This window comes from Chrysemys picta, chromosome 4 (assembly GCF_011386835.1).
Source record: "Chrysemys picta bellii isolate R12L10 chromosome 4, ASM1138683v2, whole genome shotgun sequence".
NCBI classification, from domain to species: Eukaryota; Metazoa; Chordata; order Testudines; family Emydidae; genus Chrysemys; species Chrysemys picta.
The window spans coordinates 19,894,118-19,911,812 of NC_088794.1; the positions used below are offsets into that span (position 1 = coordinate 19,894,118).

Below are 17,695 nucleotides of genomic sequence, written 5' to 3' on the forward strand. Positions count from 1 at the left end.
TTTGCTCTTTGTGCATGAGATTGGATTTTTTGGGACTGTGCCTGTGCCCGGAGTACATTCTTGTTCCTCATAATGGAAGGCATAAGGAGTGGGGGGCAGCAGCCACCTGCAATCAGTTCCTTCTTACTGCCCATTGTGGTTCCTGTATGGGTGTTCCTAGCTCTTTGTGCAGCTAGTACATTCTTTTTTTCCTTTACTGTAGGGGGAAAAGTGTTGGTCTTTGTCTAGTGTTGATTGATAGGTTTTTCTCTTCCAATTGGCTTTAGTTACTTCTTCTCACTACTCTGTTTAAGATTGTTTCTTCTACGCAAGGAATCTCTTCCTTGTATAGATCGACTGTACAAGGGCAGACCCCAAGTCATTGGGGTTGAAGGTCTGCCCATCCTGCACCTGTTATTCCTGTGAATGACTGGCACTCCCAGTGCCTGTTGTGCTTCGGAGCAGTGGAGATCTGGCAGAGTTCAGGAAAAAATCTCTGGGAGGCACTGGAAGATCATCAGGGATGCAGAGCGGTCCTCCTGATACCTGCTCATTTGTCATCCTCCCTGTCCGTACCAGCCATGGCAGTACTGGTCTCCCTACAAGTAAACCTCTGTTCTAGGAAGTCAGCTTTGTCCACTTTCTCCAGAGCCAGATCCCCCTCACCAAAGAAGCAGTCTCGGGCTTCTCTCCTGTCTGTGTCAGTTTCTGGAAGGTGAGAGGGAATACGGTGGAGATTACTACTCTCCAGAGATTTATCGGCCTCTGGCCATCTCCATCTGCAGATTGAAGTAGTTAAGCCCCCATTCACTACTTCTGTGGATGAGCTTAAAGCCCTTCCAAGACCTTGCTAAAAGTGGTGGAGACCCTGGATATTCCACTGGAAGTCATCCAGGAGCATGTCTTCTGAATGTCCTGCAGCCTTCCTCTGCGGTGTGACTGGCCATGTCCACTGGTGACTGACCACTTGACTTGGCATACATTGGCCTCAGTCACAGCAACATCAAAAGGGGCTGTTGGATACCAGGTGCCTGCGAAAGGGTTTGAATATTTTACCAACACCCTACCCCTGGGACTCTCTTTATAGGGCAGGTAGCTCATGGAAAGTTGAGGCACCAAAGCCAGTCCAAGTCTACCCCTGTGGATAAAGACCCCAATAACTGAGATCTATTTCAGGAAGAAGGTATGCCCCTCAGCAAGCCTTCAGATATGAGTGGCAAATGATCAGGTGCTGCCGCCAGAGAAGGACTTTCTGTTATGGGACACTTTCCATTTTTATGGACCGACTCCTGAAGGGCCAGCACAAGGAATTGAAATCCCTTATAAAGGCCAGCACACTGCCTGACTGGCACTTCAAGCAGCATTTGATGCATCGGCTGCAGCAGACAGGTTCATGGCTGCAGGCATCAGGAAATCCTCTGGAAGTCCAAGTCACCATCAGCCCTCCCATTTGAGGGCAACAAGCTCTTTAATAGTGATATGGATGAGGAACTTAATTCCCTAAAAGACTCCAAAGCCACCTTGAGATTCTTGGATCTGTATGTCCCAGCCCCAGAGAGGAAGCTACCATGATACAGACTGAAACTAGTCTCAATACTAGCCACAGCTACTGACTTTAGAGCAGCTGTGGAAGGGGTAGTGATTTTACTGAGTCTGCTCCACAATATCGGGCTTCAAGCAAAAATGGTGTTTTGTTTTGTTTTTTTGTGTTTGGGCAAACCTCCCTCAGCTCCTCCTTCCTCCAGGCCTCTCTTTGACAACAGCCTGTCCTGCTTCCAGGAAGCCTGGGATGGGATCAAGGACTGGTGAGTCTTGACGATAGTCAGCAAGGGGTATCCCATCCAGGTTCAAGCTGTTTTTTTTTTTCCCCCCAAGTTCCTCTTCAGAGGCCTGTCTCGTCAGAGGCTGAGGGCGTCCACCTCTTGCCTCACATAAATGGGAGAGGTAGAGGAAATCCGCACCCCCACAGAGTTCAGGGGCAGGGGACTTCATTCCCACTGCATCCTAATTGCAAAGTTGGGAGACTCAACACTTTTTTTAGCCATTGCTTCAAATTCTGCATGGTTACCCTGGACTTTATAATCTCCTCTCCGGATCCCATGGACCGGCTCACTGCTCTTGACCTTCAAGATATGTATTTTTCCCATCTTAATCCTTCCAGCTCATGGATTCCTGGCAGGAACATCCATACTATCAGCAGAGTTCTACCCTTTGGTCTCTCAGCATGCCAATAGGTGTTCACCTAAGGCCTAGCTGTGGCAGCTGCCCACCTGAAGGCAAGGTATCAAGGTGCATCTGTAATGGATGATGGGCTGGTTGGCACAGAGGAGCTCCCCCAGCAAGTGACTGACTTGCTTCAAAAGAAACTAAACTGCTTTTTAGTCACCAAAGTGTGGAATCTTTGTGAACAATAACTTGAATGGTTACGTCTAGTAACTGTGATTCTTTAAGATGTGTTGTCCACAAAGATGCCATGACCCACTCTCCTTCCCTGATGATTGGAGTCCTGCTCCTAGGGAATCCCTATTGGAAGGAATGGAGTACGGATGCAGCTGGCCCTGCCCGCTTAGCTACAGGGATCAAGGGGGTGCTTGGACTGCAGATTTGGCCCCAAAGAAACATTGCTATTGAAAAAGAAACTGGACTTGTGCACATTGGGCACCTGCATGTCAAGAGTAAAAGCTGTGTGGGTAACACATCTCAAAGAACCATACTTGCTCTTCTTTCTGAAGCCGATTCTGCCCTCAGACCAACTCTTAAGATTTCAAAAGAAGTAAGTAGTATATGAGGCTTGAGGGCAAGATTTGGCCCTTCAGTTTAATTGGTTTAATCCTGTTCTGTTAGATAATTCAGCGGATTACCTGGGTCAGCCCACCTGCTATCACCATGGAGTGGAAGCGGAAAGTAGCTCAGGATGCTATTGAGAGCCTCAGTGCCTCCAAGCTGGCGAAGAGCATCTGCAGCCAATTCCGGACCAGGCTAAACAGCTCTCATGAGGCTTTTGCAGCCTCTCTGCGACAGGTAGGTGTGGGGCTGTGAAGTGGGCAATGCAAAGGCAGAGCACCATGAGAAGAAACAAATTGGGGTTTCTGTGTAGTGCCACTCCGGGAAACCAGAACTGTCACAAGTGAGATGACCAAAGGGTGGGCAGAATAGTCAACCCATTGCTGTTCTCTTCAATGTGGAAGTATTGCCTACCTAGTGGGAGACACTCTGGCTTGTGATGCTTTGGCTTCATCAGCATGGCAAGCTAACTTGGAGCCCTCCCTGCAGTGAAGTGGGTGCCCTAATTAAATGACCCATCTTGAAAATGGGACTCCATATGATCCAGTGTCTTACCTTGCTTTCACCTTTTGCTTCTATGTGAGGCATGTGACCATATAGAATGACTCTACACGTACCATCTCTGGCCTTCTGTCTTGGTAGCTAGAGGCTGGCCATTCAGGCAGGTTGGAGAAAACGGAAGACCTTTGGCTGAAGGTGCGGAAAGACCATGCCCCTCGGCTAGCCCGCCTCTCACTGGAGAGCAGGTCTCTGCAGGATGTGTTGTTACATGGTGAGCACCTATACCCGATCTTCTTTCCAGAGTCTCTTGGGAGGGTGTCTTGGATTAGATCTGTCCTGCTTCTGCAGGGATTGGGGGAGCAAGGGCAAGGGGGACTTCTCATCTAGCTGTAGATTATTATATTAGAATAGTGTTGGCTTGAACACTAGTTTTCTTCTGGCTTGGCTTCTACTTGACACCTGCCAACTAAGTCGAAGTATTGGGTATGGTTGCTTCTAATCCTGCAGGCTTGTGAAAGGGAAAAACCTCACTCATCTTCTAGTATAGGACTTTGTGGGAAGGCTGATCGGGGGCAGTAGGATGGATAGCTAAAAACAATTAGTTTGTAGATTCAAAACAGGGAGAGTTCTGTGGAGGGGAGGGGTGTTAATTAGAGAACTCTTTGCAAGGCTAATTGTTTAAATCAAATATACTTCAATGCTGTGCTCATTTTTAAAAAGAAAAACTTTACAACAAATTTGTGGGCATAACAAGAACTTTTAGGAAGGCTTGATAAAGACGCAGAGATTTGTTTTGAAGACTGTCTTAAATCCTCTGAAAGACTCCCTGGGACGATTCATAGGATTGATAATGGGCTATAGAACCTTCAGCCTCGTGGTTATGGGATCAAACCCAGACTCTGTGGGTACTGACCAAAAAGCTCGTCTGAGGGTTATGTGGCTTGTATGCTGCTAGCTGGAATGAGAGTCCTGTTCACTTACAGACTGTTGCTAGATGTCTCCTGTGTTGGCAGTCTCAGATTAGACAAAGGATTGAATGAGCAATGAAGATAGAACTCCCCTTTTTCCTCTTTGGTACCTCAGCATATGGGGGTGAGTCTCACTTGCAGAAGAGTCCAGAGAGAGCTTGTACTGGGCTGTTACTTGTTCTGCATATAAATATTGTGGCCTATACCAGTTCCAGTCTAGCACTGACCTAACAATTTAAACTACCTGATTTCAAGAAGGACCCACCTACCTCCCCCTGAATGTGAAATACTAGTCCAGTTCATGGCATCATCATAGCCAGATACTTATGCTAGAGGGGGAGAACATGGAAACTTTACCTCTGATCAAACTGACACATTGCTGTGTGTTTGCAGGTAAACCGAAGCTAGGCCGTGAGCTGGGCCGAGGGCAATATGGAGTGGTGTACTTGTGTGATAGTTGGGGGGGCCATTTCCCATGTGCACTCAAATCAGTCGTCCCTCCAGACGAGAAGCACTGGAATGACCTTGCACTTGAGTTTCACTATATGAGGTGTGTATTGGTAAACTCTCCTCTAATCTGCAAATGCCAACTGAACCTGGTTAGATTCCAGTAGCTACGTAGGCTGGCTTACATGGCTTGAGGCAGAGAGACTTTGGTCCAACGTAGTTCCTTACCACTCCCAGTGACTTGGTCAGTGCTGAGGATTGCCACTAAATGCTGCACAACTTTGAGTGAGGACTAAATAACTGTCGATGCTACTTGTAGAATAGATAAGACAGTGCAAAGCTCACCTGCTGCCCCGCCTCATCTCTCCCCAGGGCTGATTCTCTTGTGTCTGCAATACTCCCATTCCCTGCTGCTTCCTGCAATAAAAGTCAGTTAGTATTGCATGGTGTTGCACAGTTCTCACTGTCCTGGCCTTGGTATCTGATGTACTGTCTCTCCCTTCATCTAGTACTGAGCACTCTTTAGGCCCTAAGTGTGCTAGTCTGCATTCACTGACTAAAATGACAGTGGGATGACAATGTAGGAAACGTAACCAGCCTTGACTGTATAGAGCTGCCTCTGCTGCAGTGCAGACCTCCTGTTACAACACACTGACTCAGTGATCTGTCCTTTGCTGTAGCCAGAGTGGTGGTAGTATTGTCAGTCTTCTCCTGCTACGCTTGTTAAGAGCCCAGATGTTGGGTGCCTTGTAAAGAGACTAGGCTTGATTTAAGAGGGCAGGAGGGGAAGTAGGCAGAATTGTAATCTAGGGGAATATAGTCACATTGTCTATCTGTTGTGCTGATTTTGTTTCTCCAGGTCTTTACCAAAGCATGAGCGACTAGTAGATCTCCATGGCTCCGTGATAGATTACGGCTATGGGGGAGGTTCCAGCATTGCTGTCCTACTGATAATGGAACGGTTGCACAGAGATCTCTATACAGGACTACGGGTGAGAAGGAAAAATGGCTGGAAGCACCAGCTGAACTCATAAACTGGTGTAGAAGAAAGTTATTGGTCTATTTACCACTTGCAGGTGTCATTTTCCTCAATATGTTTATAACTGACTTTAGTCAGAGCAAGTATGTGTTTAGCAATACATGGAAGGCATGTCCTGCATCCATGTACAATCTCAGCGGCACTCAGAGTGCTTAGAATGGCAAATTACTTAACTGTGACTGTTGCAAATTTTGTGTTTGCATGTAAAATGTAGCTTTAGCTAGTTCTGGTCTGTGATTCAAACAGTCAGGAACCTAAATGCTAAAGTGGACAGTATCCTTGATTTGTAAAATTTGGGCTACAGAACAACCATAAAAATACATCTGAGCACATCCTTGGAGAACTTTTTGACATAACTAGACCCAGTTTTAATTATGGAAGCTCCTAAACATTATAGATCCAATTCTCCTTTATATAAAGACCCTCTTATACAGCTGGAGAGGTGTAAAGCGACGTTAGTGTAGCTGAGAATTCAGGCCCGCAAATGGCCATTTTAAGTAGAAGAAGCTGTGTTGGCCTATTTTACACAGGCTACCATACTGCCAGTATCAGTCTGACTGTGAAAGTCCCCTAAAAGGGAAGTCACTAGCTGAAGGCTCAAATGCTAGATGGAATCAGTACTTGAATTTCCCAGGGTATAACTCTCGGCTTTTATGTGAGAGGTCCTGTTCAGGTGACTTTTCAGATTGCTGTTTGCGGCTATGTTCTGTAGCACCTTACACTTCCAAAATCCCTCTCAGGCCAGAGAACATTTTTGGGGAATCACTTCACCCATGCTGCCAAACTGAAGCACAGCCTACTGTGGGGTGAAACACAGCAGCTGTCTAACAGAACAGTGATCCTAGACTATTTAGACCAGAAAGTGAAGAACACTCTCTTTTTTTGCTTGACAAACCCAATTGAACAATTGGTGCTTCAAACTGTTGTAAACAGCACAAAGCCGGGATGCGGTGCCCTGTGTCAGTATAGCAGTAGAGCAGACCAAACTTAGTTTGAGTTAAACACATAAAGGCATAAAATATAGGAATAAAAAAAAAACTAGATTGTGTGCTGTAGAAGTGAAAGGAAACATGACTTCTTGCGGTAGTGATCTAAAACCAACATCTTCCTGAAGATCTTCTAGTTGCATTACTGTAACAGTTACATAATGCTTCAGTGTGGCTTAGACTACTGTACTGTTTTGATCTGGCCTGTATTGGTAAAGGTGGCATAAAAGATGCTGCATCGCTTGATCTTTAGCAGCTGACAACTTGGAATGTCTTGGATACCTTACTTTCAGAAGTCATGTGGCCTTTTTGCTGTTGGCCCATCCATCCCTTTCACCTTGCTGCCTGCAGTCCTGGCTGATTCCATCAAGCAGTTTAGTAGCCACTTTGGAAGTAAATAGTGGATCATGACTGAGCAAAAGAACTTAACAGACTAGGATAAACAGATACCATGTTCAGAACCTAGTGAAACTAATGTACCAGGATCTTGGCAACAAAAGCCGCTCATGCCAAGTCCATTCCATTGCCTGGCATTCACCCATGGCTCTGGCAGGAGCTCCTTGCATCTGTTAAAGGGTCAGTTAGTAGCTAGATGGCATTTACTGGGAAGGACAAGGAAATCCACAAATATAAAGTAACTTACATTTGTAGGATTATTAAATCATCCTGTGTGCCTCTTCCTCAGGCTGGGCTGATACTGGAGACACGATTGCAGATTGCTCTGGATGTAGTTGAAGGGATCCGGTTTCTGCATAGTCAGGGGCTTGTTCATCGGGACATCAAACTTAAAAATGTATTGGTAAGGGAAATCTTTTTACACTTCACTTTCTTTTGGTTAGTCCCTAAAAGCCTTTTTCTCTCCACTGCCAAAGGGGAACTAGTAAATCGTTCATGTCATTGACAGTAAATGAAATAATGGCCTTATTCATTTAGATGTTTCTGTAAGAAGACTTACGAACAAATGCCTTTCACTTTGATAGCACTCTTCATGAACTCGCAAAACACTACAAATATCAGTGTTACAAGGTCCCTGTGAGCTGTAGAAGCATTATTAATATTTTGCAAGTGGGATAGTGACTTGTGTGAGGATAGTTTGTCACAGCTGGGATTAGATTTAGGACTTTCTGGTTCCCAGTCCTGGTCTCGCACTGCTAGACCATACCTCCTGGTTAATAAAGATGTAAAAACTTGTCATGTTAGTTAGGACAGAGTCTATAGCAGTCAGTAATTCAGAATAACGTACATAGAGCAAACTCCCAACAATTCAAACATGAATACATTTTGTAAAGTTGCTTTTAATATTAAAAAGCCAATAATAGGATTGAAAGCATGATTAACCATCACCTGATGTATGGATGGCTCTACAGCTTGACAAAAAGAATCGTGCCAAAATCACGGACCTGGGATTCTGCAAGCCTGAGGCCATGATGTCTGGCAGTATTGTTGGGACACCCATCCATATGGCTCCTGAGCTCTTTACAGGTAAGGTGCTGAATGGAATCTCCTATTGACTGTCTGCAGTTCCAGTCCCGAAGGCCCAAAATGCTGTACTTTTATCTGTACCTTTTAACTCTTGAGGGGGAAAACCTAGTCAAAACTGTGGTAGACTTCAGTTGCATGTGGTGTGTATTTAACTTCACCTTCCTGTATTTTCAGTCTAAGTGATGATCATCTCCATTCTTTTTTTCCTTTATGAGAAGAGCGGTTACTGTGGGAATCATATGGCCTACAGAAGTCAATAACAAATTAATACATTGGAAGGGCTATTGGAGGTATTTAGTCTCTCTGGTATAAACCATTTTAAAAAAAGTCCGCTGTATTTTTAGGGTCTGATAAAGGGTTTCATACAAATTGTAGAGCAAGTTTAATACAAAAAGTTGGGGAAATTCAGAGTTGGGGATGACATCTAGGCTTATTTCCCATCCTCAAGATGAAATAAGTCTTGATTCAAAATTTGACTCTCAGCATTATGGTTCTAACATAAACTATTTTTCCTTTTTAAATCCCCCCCCCTTTTTTTTAATGTAAGCCTTTTTTTTACAGTAGTTCCTAGAGGGCTCAATCAGGATCAGAACCCCATTGTGTTAGGTGCAGCACAAACATGTCACCAGGAACAGCATCTTTTAAGATTAGACTGATCACAGCAAACCTGTTTGTGTGTGTACTTCAAAGGGTAACATGCAGATGCTCCTGATTTAATAACAGTGTTCATAGTTAACATGCTAGGTTCTGATCCTGAAAAGACTTAAGCATCTGCTTACCTTCTGTATACTGTAAGTAGTCCCATGGGCTTTAATAGCACTGCTCTGTGTGTAAGTCTTTGAAGGAGTGGAGGCCTTAAGTTGTTTTCATGCTGTACAATAACACACACCAAGCTGTGATGCAAACACTCAGATTAGTTTTGTACCTTTCATTTTATGTTGGTTTCAAACTCTGGAGACGTTCATTTGTCCTGTTAATCAAACCTGTTTGTTGTTCATTTGCCACAGGGAAATATGATAACTCGGTGGATGTTTATGCATTTGGTATCCTGTTTTGGTACATCTGTTCGGGACATGTGAAGTTACCAGAGGCCTTTGAGAGGTGTGCAAGCAAAGACCACCTTTGGAACAATGTTAGAAGAGGTATGTATGACTTATGCTGTGTTACTGTTAGGTGATCTAGTACTGTGTGAAACCTCCTGGAAAAGTAAATCCCTTTTACCCCCTTCATTTTTCCTTAACTAGGAACTGCATTTCCAGTCCCAGCCTCCCTATGGATTTAGTGGCCTTTGAGTAAAAAGTGCACTGCAGACTGTCACCCTCTAAGAGTATAGATGGGTAAATGGCACCTGACACTTTTTTCCTCTCTAAAGATTAGCTGGAATCTGGGCAGACTTCAGTGGATCTGCTGAAGGCATGTCACCAAAAGTCTAACTGAAATCTCTCTAGCTACTGGCAGGGTTCTAAAATAGCTTCCGATAAAACACAACCTGTCCCTGCTGATTACTGTCACTGTGCTAGCACAACGTTTTAAATGCCATTCTTGCCTCAAAAGGATGATGTATTAAGGTTAGAAGGTAGAGTAAACCACATCCCAGAAACAGCCAGACATGGCATAATCCTTTTAAGGAATGCTTAATTCCTTGCAATTTCCAGACGCCATCAGAATCCTTCACCCTCAAGTGTTTGACTAGGTGCTAAAACTATAATGCTGGGGATGGTTAATGAGTGGAAGGTTGAAAACGTTTTTTTACAATGGAAGACTGTCTATTATAGTTTCCCATTCTGAGCAATGAACTTCTGCTTCCCAAGTTAGAAAATAGTTTAACAGGGCAGTTGCTATCCTGTGGTAGCACATACTTTCTGTGATGAATCTAGTATAAGAAAGAGTCAGTGCATTACCCTTTTTAATTCCTGTCCACAACTTTTCCATGTACGAGAGAGACTAAATCAAATGGGTGAGCCATGCATTTGCTCGGAAGGATGCAAGATGTGCATTCGGTCTCGTGTTCCAGGACTGAGTTCAGCAATTGTGGGCTAGCTACTGAAAAAGCTCTTTCCCCTGTACTGTTAAGCTTTTTCCTGTGGCCAACTGCTTCAGTGGAACTGAATCATGCACATCCATACTTGGCTTGGTGCCTCCTGCCATTACTAGCTGTGAGATTTAACAGTACACACTTCTACGGCTCCTAAAACCCCATCTGAAGTGACTGGGGAAACTGTGTTGGGCACTGTATTAATTTAGATGGACTAAATGGGCCAAAAGTATTAATGTAACTCCGTATCAGAGGGGTAGCCGTGTTAGTCTGTATCCAGGGCCGGCTCCAGGCACCAGCTTAACAAGCAGGTGCTTGGGGCGGCCAAGGGAGAGGGGCGGCACCTGCGGCAATTCGGGGGTGGCAGGTCCCTCACTACCTCTAGGAGCGAAGGACCTGCCGCTGAACTGTTGCCGCCGATCGCGGCTTTTTTTTTTTTTTTTTCCAATTGCTGCCGCTGGTCACGATCGTGATCGCGGCTTTTTTTTTTTTTTTTTTTTTGCTTGGGGTGGCAGAAATGCTGGAGCCGGCCCTGTCTGTATCCACAAAAACAACGAGGAGTCCGGTGGCACCTTAAAGACTAACAGATTGATTTGGGCATAAGCTTTTTTGGGTGAAAACCCCACTTCTTCAGATGCATGGAGTGAAAATTACAGATGCAGGCATTATTATAATCATAAGATATCACAGTAATCTATCACAACAAATGTTGATGGGGAAAAGGTAAGAAAGGGAGGTCAGCAGACTGAATTAGTCCAAACAAAAATCCCTATAGCTATAACCCAAGGACTGTGTTAAGATTGTGCCTGGTAGACAAAAGTGTAGAACTAAATATCAGTAAATCAAAACTGGTGTGTCAGAAACTAGGTCTAATTGGTGGACCAAATCATGAGGTGATGAGCTATAACTCACACCACTCCCGTCTGGGGTCCATAATGAAAAGAGGCTTTGGGGAAGAAAAAAACTGGCTATGAGAGCGAGCTTCACCACCCTGGCTGCCACCCTCCATGATCTCTTGGGTTCCTGGCTTTCATCATCCTGATCCTGAAAGATGTCCTGACCAGACCAGGACTGAGGGGGGGACCCAGATGAAATCACCAACTCTACGGGCTCCAGCTAAATCCCAAATACCACCTGGGATGAAACAGGATTGACTTTAACCACCACCCGCCCATCTCAATTAACTTCTCCTTTCTCCCAAAAGGACAGTTATTTACCATGTAAAACTGTCAAACAGAGGGATGGCCCTTCTAAAACACTTCAGTGAAAGGGAATAAGGGATATTAATTGAAAGCCCTATTTAATACTTTACATTTCAAATGTTTTAACGGTTTGTCCTTCTTTTCTGTATCCTCTATTAAAGGTTAAAAGGATTTTAATGGTGTTTGCACCATATCACTAAGTGACCGGACGTCCCTGTATACCAAACCCCAGACCTTGTTTAACACTGTTTAATGTTGGATACTTACGATCTTAGGCTCACTTTTCCCAGGGAAGCCCCTAATATTAGGATAAACTTCTAGGCCCAATTATCACAACAGCACCTTCTTTACTAGGAGTGTCTTGAAAACGCCTAACATTTACTCTTCCCTGGCCACTATAATCTGAGCCAAAGTGACTAACAGCAAAGGATCTCCTATGCCTATTTAGTCAGGATTTTCTAGCCGTTACCAGCCTGTTCTTTCTTTCCATTTTCCAGGAGTACGCCCAGAGCGCCTCCCTGCATTTGATGAGGAATGCTGGCAGCTGATGGAAGCTTGCTGGGATGGAGACCCTTCCCAGCGTCCCCTCCTGGGCATTGTCCAGCCCATGCTGCAGCGGATCATGGACAGACTCTGCAAGTCAAGCTCTGAACAGTCAAACAAAGGGTTAGATGATTCTACTTGAAGGAAACATGAAAGAACCGTTTTATTACGGGAGAACTCTGACCCCCTTCTTGCAGATGTCTTCTTTGAAGAAGTAGCTCTTGCTGGGTAACAGGAGTTGCACTGGAGCAAACAAAAGATGTCTCGCCTCTGAGAGCATTATGGACATTGCAACTTGGGTAGCAGCCAGAAAAATTCCACTCCAGTACACAAGTTACCCCGGCACTCATTTTTATTACAAAGATGAGTGAATAAATAAAAGATGGAAAATCCAGGCCATTTGGACTGCAAGGGATCTCTGCTAATCCCCTCCAGACTGACCAAAAGAAAAGCATCTGGTAGCAACTGAGTTACTAGGGATTTATTACTGCAGTTCTCACACAGTGGTAACAGTTGAAACAAAACATCTTCCATCTGCTGCTATCTGTGGTTGACCTTTAGTATATCCACCAGCTTTCCTTATCTTCAAAATTGAGCTTGGATGGTTTGGGGGACAAATAACAGTAACTACCTGGGGTGGGGCCCTTAGGCTACAAGGGGTGGGGGGACATGAGTGTCGTTATGCATTAGCTGCTTACAACACTCGGTATGTTTACATTGACAGGATCAAAGCATCCACACTTTACCTAAGGGGGAATTTCCGCATTCCACTGCAACTGGAATACCCCAAAATCATAAGCTATCTGACTTTTTTTTTTTTTTTTCCCTCTTACTTACTCGTAACCTGAAAGACCACTTTTTATAAACAAGTTATTGCTTCAAATAACTCTGCTTAATAGTGGTTGTTGGGGTGTCTAACCTGGCCTTTCTTTTAGTCTTTTGGTAAGATGGGGACTTCAAACAAATGGTTCAGAGAAATTGCACATAATATTATAGAAACACAAAACGTCATTAGCAACTATCGACTGATGTCCAAACCCACTGGAAAATTACCAGTTTGTGTTTTTAACTAAAATGCTTTCCTTGTTTTGAACTAAGTGTAAAGGCAATGACCGTTTTAAATTCTGCTATCGACATTTTAAATAAGATTTCTTCAACTTTTTAAAGTCATTTGCTGGGTGAAAAAGTACCCAAGGGAAAACAGGTCTGCCATTCTTCAGTGGGGAGTGGAGAGGTGCAGGGTTTGCTGTGTCCACATCTGATTTCTTCACTTCCTTGGGCTTTGCAGTTTGGTTGTATTAAAAATTGGAGATCAATTGCAGGGTGTGTGTGGGGTAGGACAGTCTTGATACGCCTTACATGAAGGGCTCCTTCTGAAAACACACCCTTTCCACAGTGTTTCCTCTGCATTTGGTTGGGCGAGGTTGATACTTTGAAGTGCTTCGGGATAGATGGGGGGTAGAAGGAGGGAATCTGAATGGAGAACACATTTTGTATGTGTGAGGAAACTGATTACTTGGCAGTTTGTCCCTAGGTATAACAGCACACTCCTCCCCACCACTGCAGGAGATGGGGCAGGCAGTGGCTTCATTTTAACAGGAAATCTAGCATGCCATGTGCAAAACCATGCAGGCATGTGAAATTATTACACCTTGCTGCTGGAATTTACTGGGTGGTACAAAGCAAGATTACGACCAGTCGCCTTTTGCCTGTTAAACAGCTTGAACAAAGGAGAGGGATAAATAACCCTGCAGTGTTACTCAACAGTCTAGTTTAACCCATCTTCTGCATGCAATAAAACTAAAATAATGCTTTTTAAAAAAGATTGCTTTTTACTTAACTACAGACAATGGCATAAAAACTGTTGTCATAGTTCCATAGACTGCAGCCTCTCCAGTAACTTGAATGGAAATGGGCAGTAGCTATAAATCACATGCACAGAAAAACCAGTCTCTTTTCAAAGCAGGATTATTACTAGGAACTTCACTGCCTTGGTGTATATCTATGCCACCAATGACTTTAACAGTATTAATCCGTTTTATATCCGTTTACTTTGTCCTATGGTGGCTAGTAACTACGTTGAGAACTAGAAGAGTCTAGGTCAGTATTTTTGCAGCTATAGACATAGTTTGTGTAACAAAACAAAAAAATAAATGAATAAAATTTAAATCTATATATGCAATTCCAGAAATGTCTTGTATAGCTTTCTCCTTTGTGGCACCTTCCTGACTTTTATCCTGTGCCTTTTTAATGCTGATTGTAAGTACTTGGAAGTCTTTTAAATAATTCCCCTGGGATTGTTTTATGTATCCAGCACACATAGGCCTGCACAAGTTTTCCCACATTTAATACACAGACACTTTCCTACACAGTGGGTTTTTTTTTTTTTTTTTTCCTTTTTCCTCTGTTGGGCACTTGACCTGTTGCAAAGCAGATTTCACATCTTTTTTGCTTCAAAAGTAAGAACTCTTCATTAAAGCGAAAGAAAAACAAGATGCGTAAACGATCCCATTAAAAGGCTCTACTAGGTAATGATGTAACCAAAGACAGTTGTATGTGAGTTTAATTCTAGCAGATTGAAAGGCAGTAACAAACTTGGATATTCGTTAATGTTGTGTAATTGACAGCTAGCCTTGTATAGAAATACACAGAGCCTATCATATGAAGCAGCCTTCATGGCCTGTGGATGAATAGATAGATGTACTATAAAATACTTAAACACTAGACTGTAAAACGTACCCTCACTGTTAGGCATATAGAAAGAGCTCCATGTTATTTAACAGGAATTCTGGTGGCTTCTATTGTATGTGGACCCAAATCAGTGGTGAGTGCCAGTAAAATAGTGTCATCGTCTTATTTTAAACAAGACTCTACAAAAGACAGAAATACTTCAAAAGGCTCAGGCTGACTTAATGTGCATTGCAAAAATATACAAACTAATGGCACTCTTTGCCCCCAAAATCCACTATCCCTACCCAGCTTTCACTTCAAGCCTCTCTAAAGATGCACAGGTGGGGTTTAGACCTAAAAAGATTTGAATAGAAGCTTTGTTTACTAAGCTGCATTGTGAGGTTTACGTTCTGCCACTAATTTGGTGGCCGTACCAGGTGCTCTAGTATAATGCTTATTCTTCAGTCAGTGAGTTGGAAGCATGTAAAAATAGGATAAAACTAGTTTGCCGAGCAAACGTAGTTGGAAGGTTAAGACTTAAACTTGAAAGCTGCTAGTAGCTTACTGTGCAAAGATAAGAGCCACTCATTCCTGACTGATTTACCAAGGTAGCAACTTTTCAGCTATTGCTCTGTCCAGGATGGAAGTGGCTCGATTGTTTCATACACTACATATTGTGGGATGAGATGGAAGAAAATGCTTCCTAAATGCAGTGGAAGACTGGATCATAGCAATGCTGGAGGACTCCAGCCTCAGTGTTCTAATGCTTTGCCACTGCTGTTACTCACTCTATAGTTGTCGCATGTACTGTATATCTGGATCCGTAGGACATTTCTTTGGCTGGGCAACTGCTGGTCGGTGGGTGGGAGAACTCAAACATGTGTCTAAACCTATTTGAGAGGGTTGCTAATTACATTAAGCAAACTCTACAGCTTGCTTGTTCCTTTTTAACTAAAAAGCAAGCTGCTCCAGTTTACGCTTTGCACATTGTTTTGAATGGTGATACTAGCCTCTTTTCCCCTCCACAGCTTCTCTTTGGAGGGGGAGAGGATATTTACATTTATATTGGTTTACACATGGTGACAAGTTCTGTAGAATTTCAGAATGGGATTGAGTAATCCCTTTGCATCCCTTGCTGAAGGAATAGCTGTTCCCTACTGTTCTCCTTTCCTTTGTGTTCATATTGCATTCTCTGGACTTGCTGGTCCTACTTGAAGATCTAAAAGTGACTTGACTTTTTTTTTTTTTTTTTTTTTTAAATACTTTAATATTACAAGGTTTTCCTCTCTAGGAGAAAACAGGAGCACATCTGCATTTAAAAACTCCCTCAGGGGCTTAAGTAGCACTAATGTTAAAGGTTTTTATTTTTACTTTATGCCCTTTATTTTGGGAGCCTGTTGAGCTTTGGCTGACCTGAAGTTCAGTGGTGAAAACTGTTACATTTTCGGGGTTGGGGGAGAAATTAAGAACTGTACAGCTCCATTGTAATGTCTTTAGATTTTGTATTGCTTTTTTTATTTTAAACTTTAAAGGACTGATGTATATTACATTGTTAAAGGAAAAGGTAATGAACTTACCAAGTGTGTAGGAAAAAGTGCAATAACCAAGAAATTGACATCAAGAACAAACTAAAATTTTTTTCCCTTGTATTATAACTTTCTGCATTACTAATTCCCTTTCCTTACCAGGTCCATATGTGTATTTTTAAGAGACGCAACTGTGGGTTAAGAAGGCTTCATTTAGTGCCATTATCAACTGTCTGTTTTATAGATATTCTATATAATTGTTAGAATGCACAGAGCACACTGTGCTGTATAATAAAGGTCACATTAACGTTTTATGTTTTTGCATTGTCTGGCTTGCTTTCCCCCTTGACGATACCCTCCCACCATATGTCTCTTCAGATAAAGTCCATATCCCAAAAGTGCCCAGGAGCATTTGCTGAACTCCAGTGAAATGCCGCAAAGCTAAAGCTAGCCCTTGGGTTTGACACTGGTCTGCCTCTTGTACCAGTGTAAATGAATGACTACACTGATGTCATTAGAGTTGGACCTGCATAAACCTGATATGAAATAACTTTCCTCTTGAACTCTGCTAGGGAGAATACTTTGTAATGGATAAGTAGTGCTCTGAGCTGACGCTTTCTGCACAAGACCCTTATTTTGGTCATGCTCCCTTTCGGTCAAATGCTGTCTTATCTTCACTCTCAATAAGCGTTCCAAATTAAGTATTGCTATTATGGCTGTAGCTTTTACTGAGCAGAGTAGCCAGAAGAAGTTTGTTCCCATCTGGTAGCTATGAGGGTTGAACTCTGTTATCTAGCTAAAACTCCTGTAATAACCCCATAGTGCTTCTCCGCAACTCAACCTTCTAAGCTCTCTATCTCCCTATCTAATCATCAGCTTTACATAAAGTGAGAGCCCAAGCAGAATGAAATGACTGACTTGGTAACCTGTAAGATCAAAGACATTTATTGCCGGTAAGTTAGTAAAACGTACCTCCTGCCTGTGTCTGATACTAGCACCATTGTCTCCTCTTAGTTTCTCTTTTTGTATGTGTGTTTGGGGGTGGGGTAAGGTATCGTGTCACCTAGTGAGTGGGAGATCTTGCCCCTTACTTTTACTAGTTTGTCAAGTTTCTTAACTTGTCCTTCAGAAATGGCCCTCTCCCTCTTTTTAAGCAACTGGTCTGCTGGAGAGCAGAATCCTCTAGTGCAGAATCCTATAGCAACCTATCGGAGGAGTGATGTGAGAGCCACTTTTCTGTATGAATGGAAGCTGCTTATCAATGTCTCTAGATGTGTGCTTCATACAGGTCCAGCTTCTCTTTCAAAACTGGACTTAAGTTAGTGTCACTTTATCTAACAAGAAAAATGAGTCCAGTGGCACCTTAAAGACTAACAGTCTGTGGATACAGACTAACAGGACCTCCCCTCTGATTCTTTAACAAGCTCCATTACACACCTTGTTAACCAGGGCCAGAGGGCAGGGTAGTGCAGTGCTAAGTTGCTTTTACCAATGAGTGGGGTTAGCTATTTAGGGTTTGTTTTTTTTATCACT

General features: G+C 43.2%; 1 protein-coding gene across 4 annotated transcripts in view; it reads left to right on the forward strand.

Annotated features, from left to right (window-relative positions):
• DSTYK (dual serine/threonine and tyrosine protein kinase) overlaps positions 1-16,474 on the forward strand; it is a 59,582-nt gene extending 43,108 nt beyond the window's left edge. For 2 of the 4 annotated variants that reach the window (XM_005306418.5, XM_005306420.5), the window contains exons 6-13: positions 2,824-3,000; positions 3,406-3,535; positions 4,626-4,782; positions 5,539-5,671; positions 7,390-7,503; positions 8,072-8,186; positions 9,194-9,328; positions 11,921-16,474. In XM_005306418.5, the coding sequence (XP_005306475.2) occupies positions 2,824-3,000; positions 3,406-3,535; positions 4,626-4,782; positions 5,539-5,671; positions 7,390-7,503; positions 8,072-8,186; positions 9,194-9,328; positions 11,921-12,108 (1,149 nt within the window). In that variant the 3' untranslated portion in view covers positions 12,109-16,474. Of the gene's footprint in view, positions 1-2,823; positions 3,001-3,405; positions 3,536-4,625; positions 4,783-5,538; positions 5,672-7,389; positions 7,504-8,071; positions 8,187-8,404; positions 8,477-9,193; positions 9,329-11,920 lie in introns of all 4 variants that reach the window. The other 2 variants (XR_010600389.1, XR_010600390.1) reach the window with 2 other exon arrangements.
• The last annotated feature ends 1,221 nt before the right edge of the window (positions 16,475-17,695 follow it).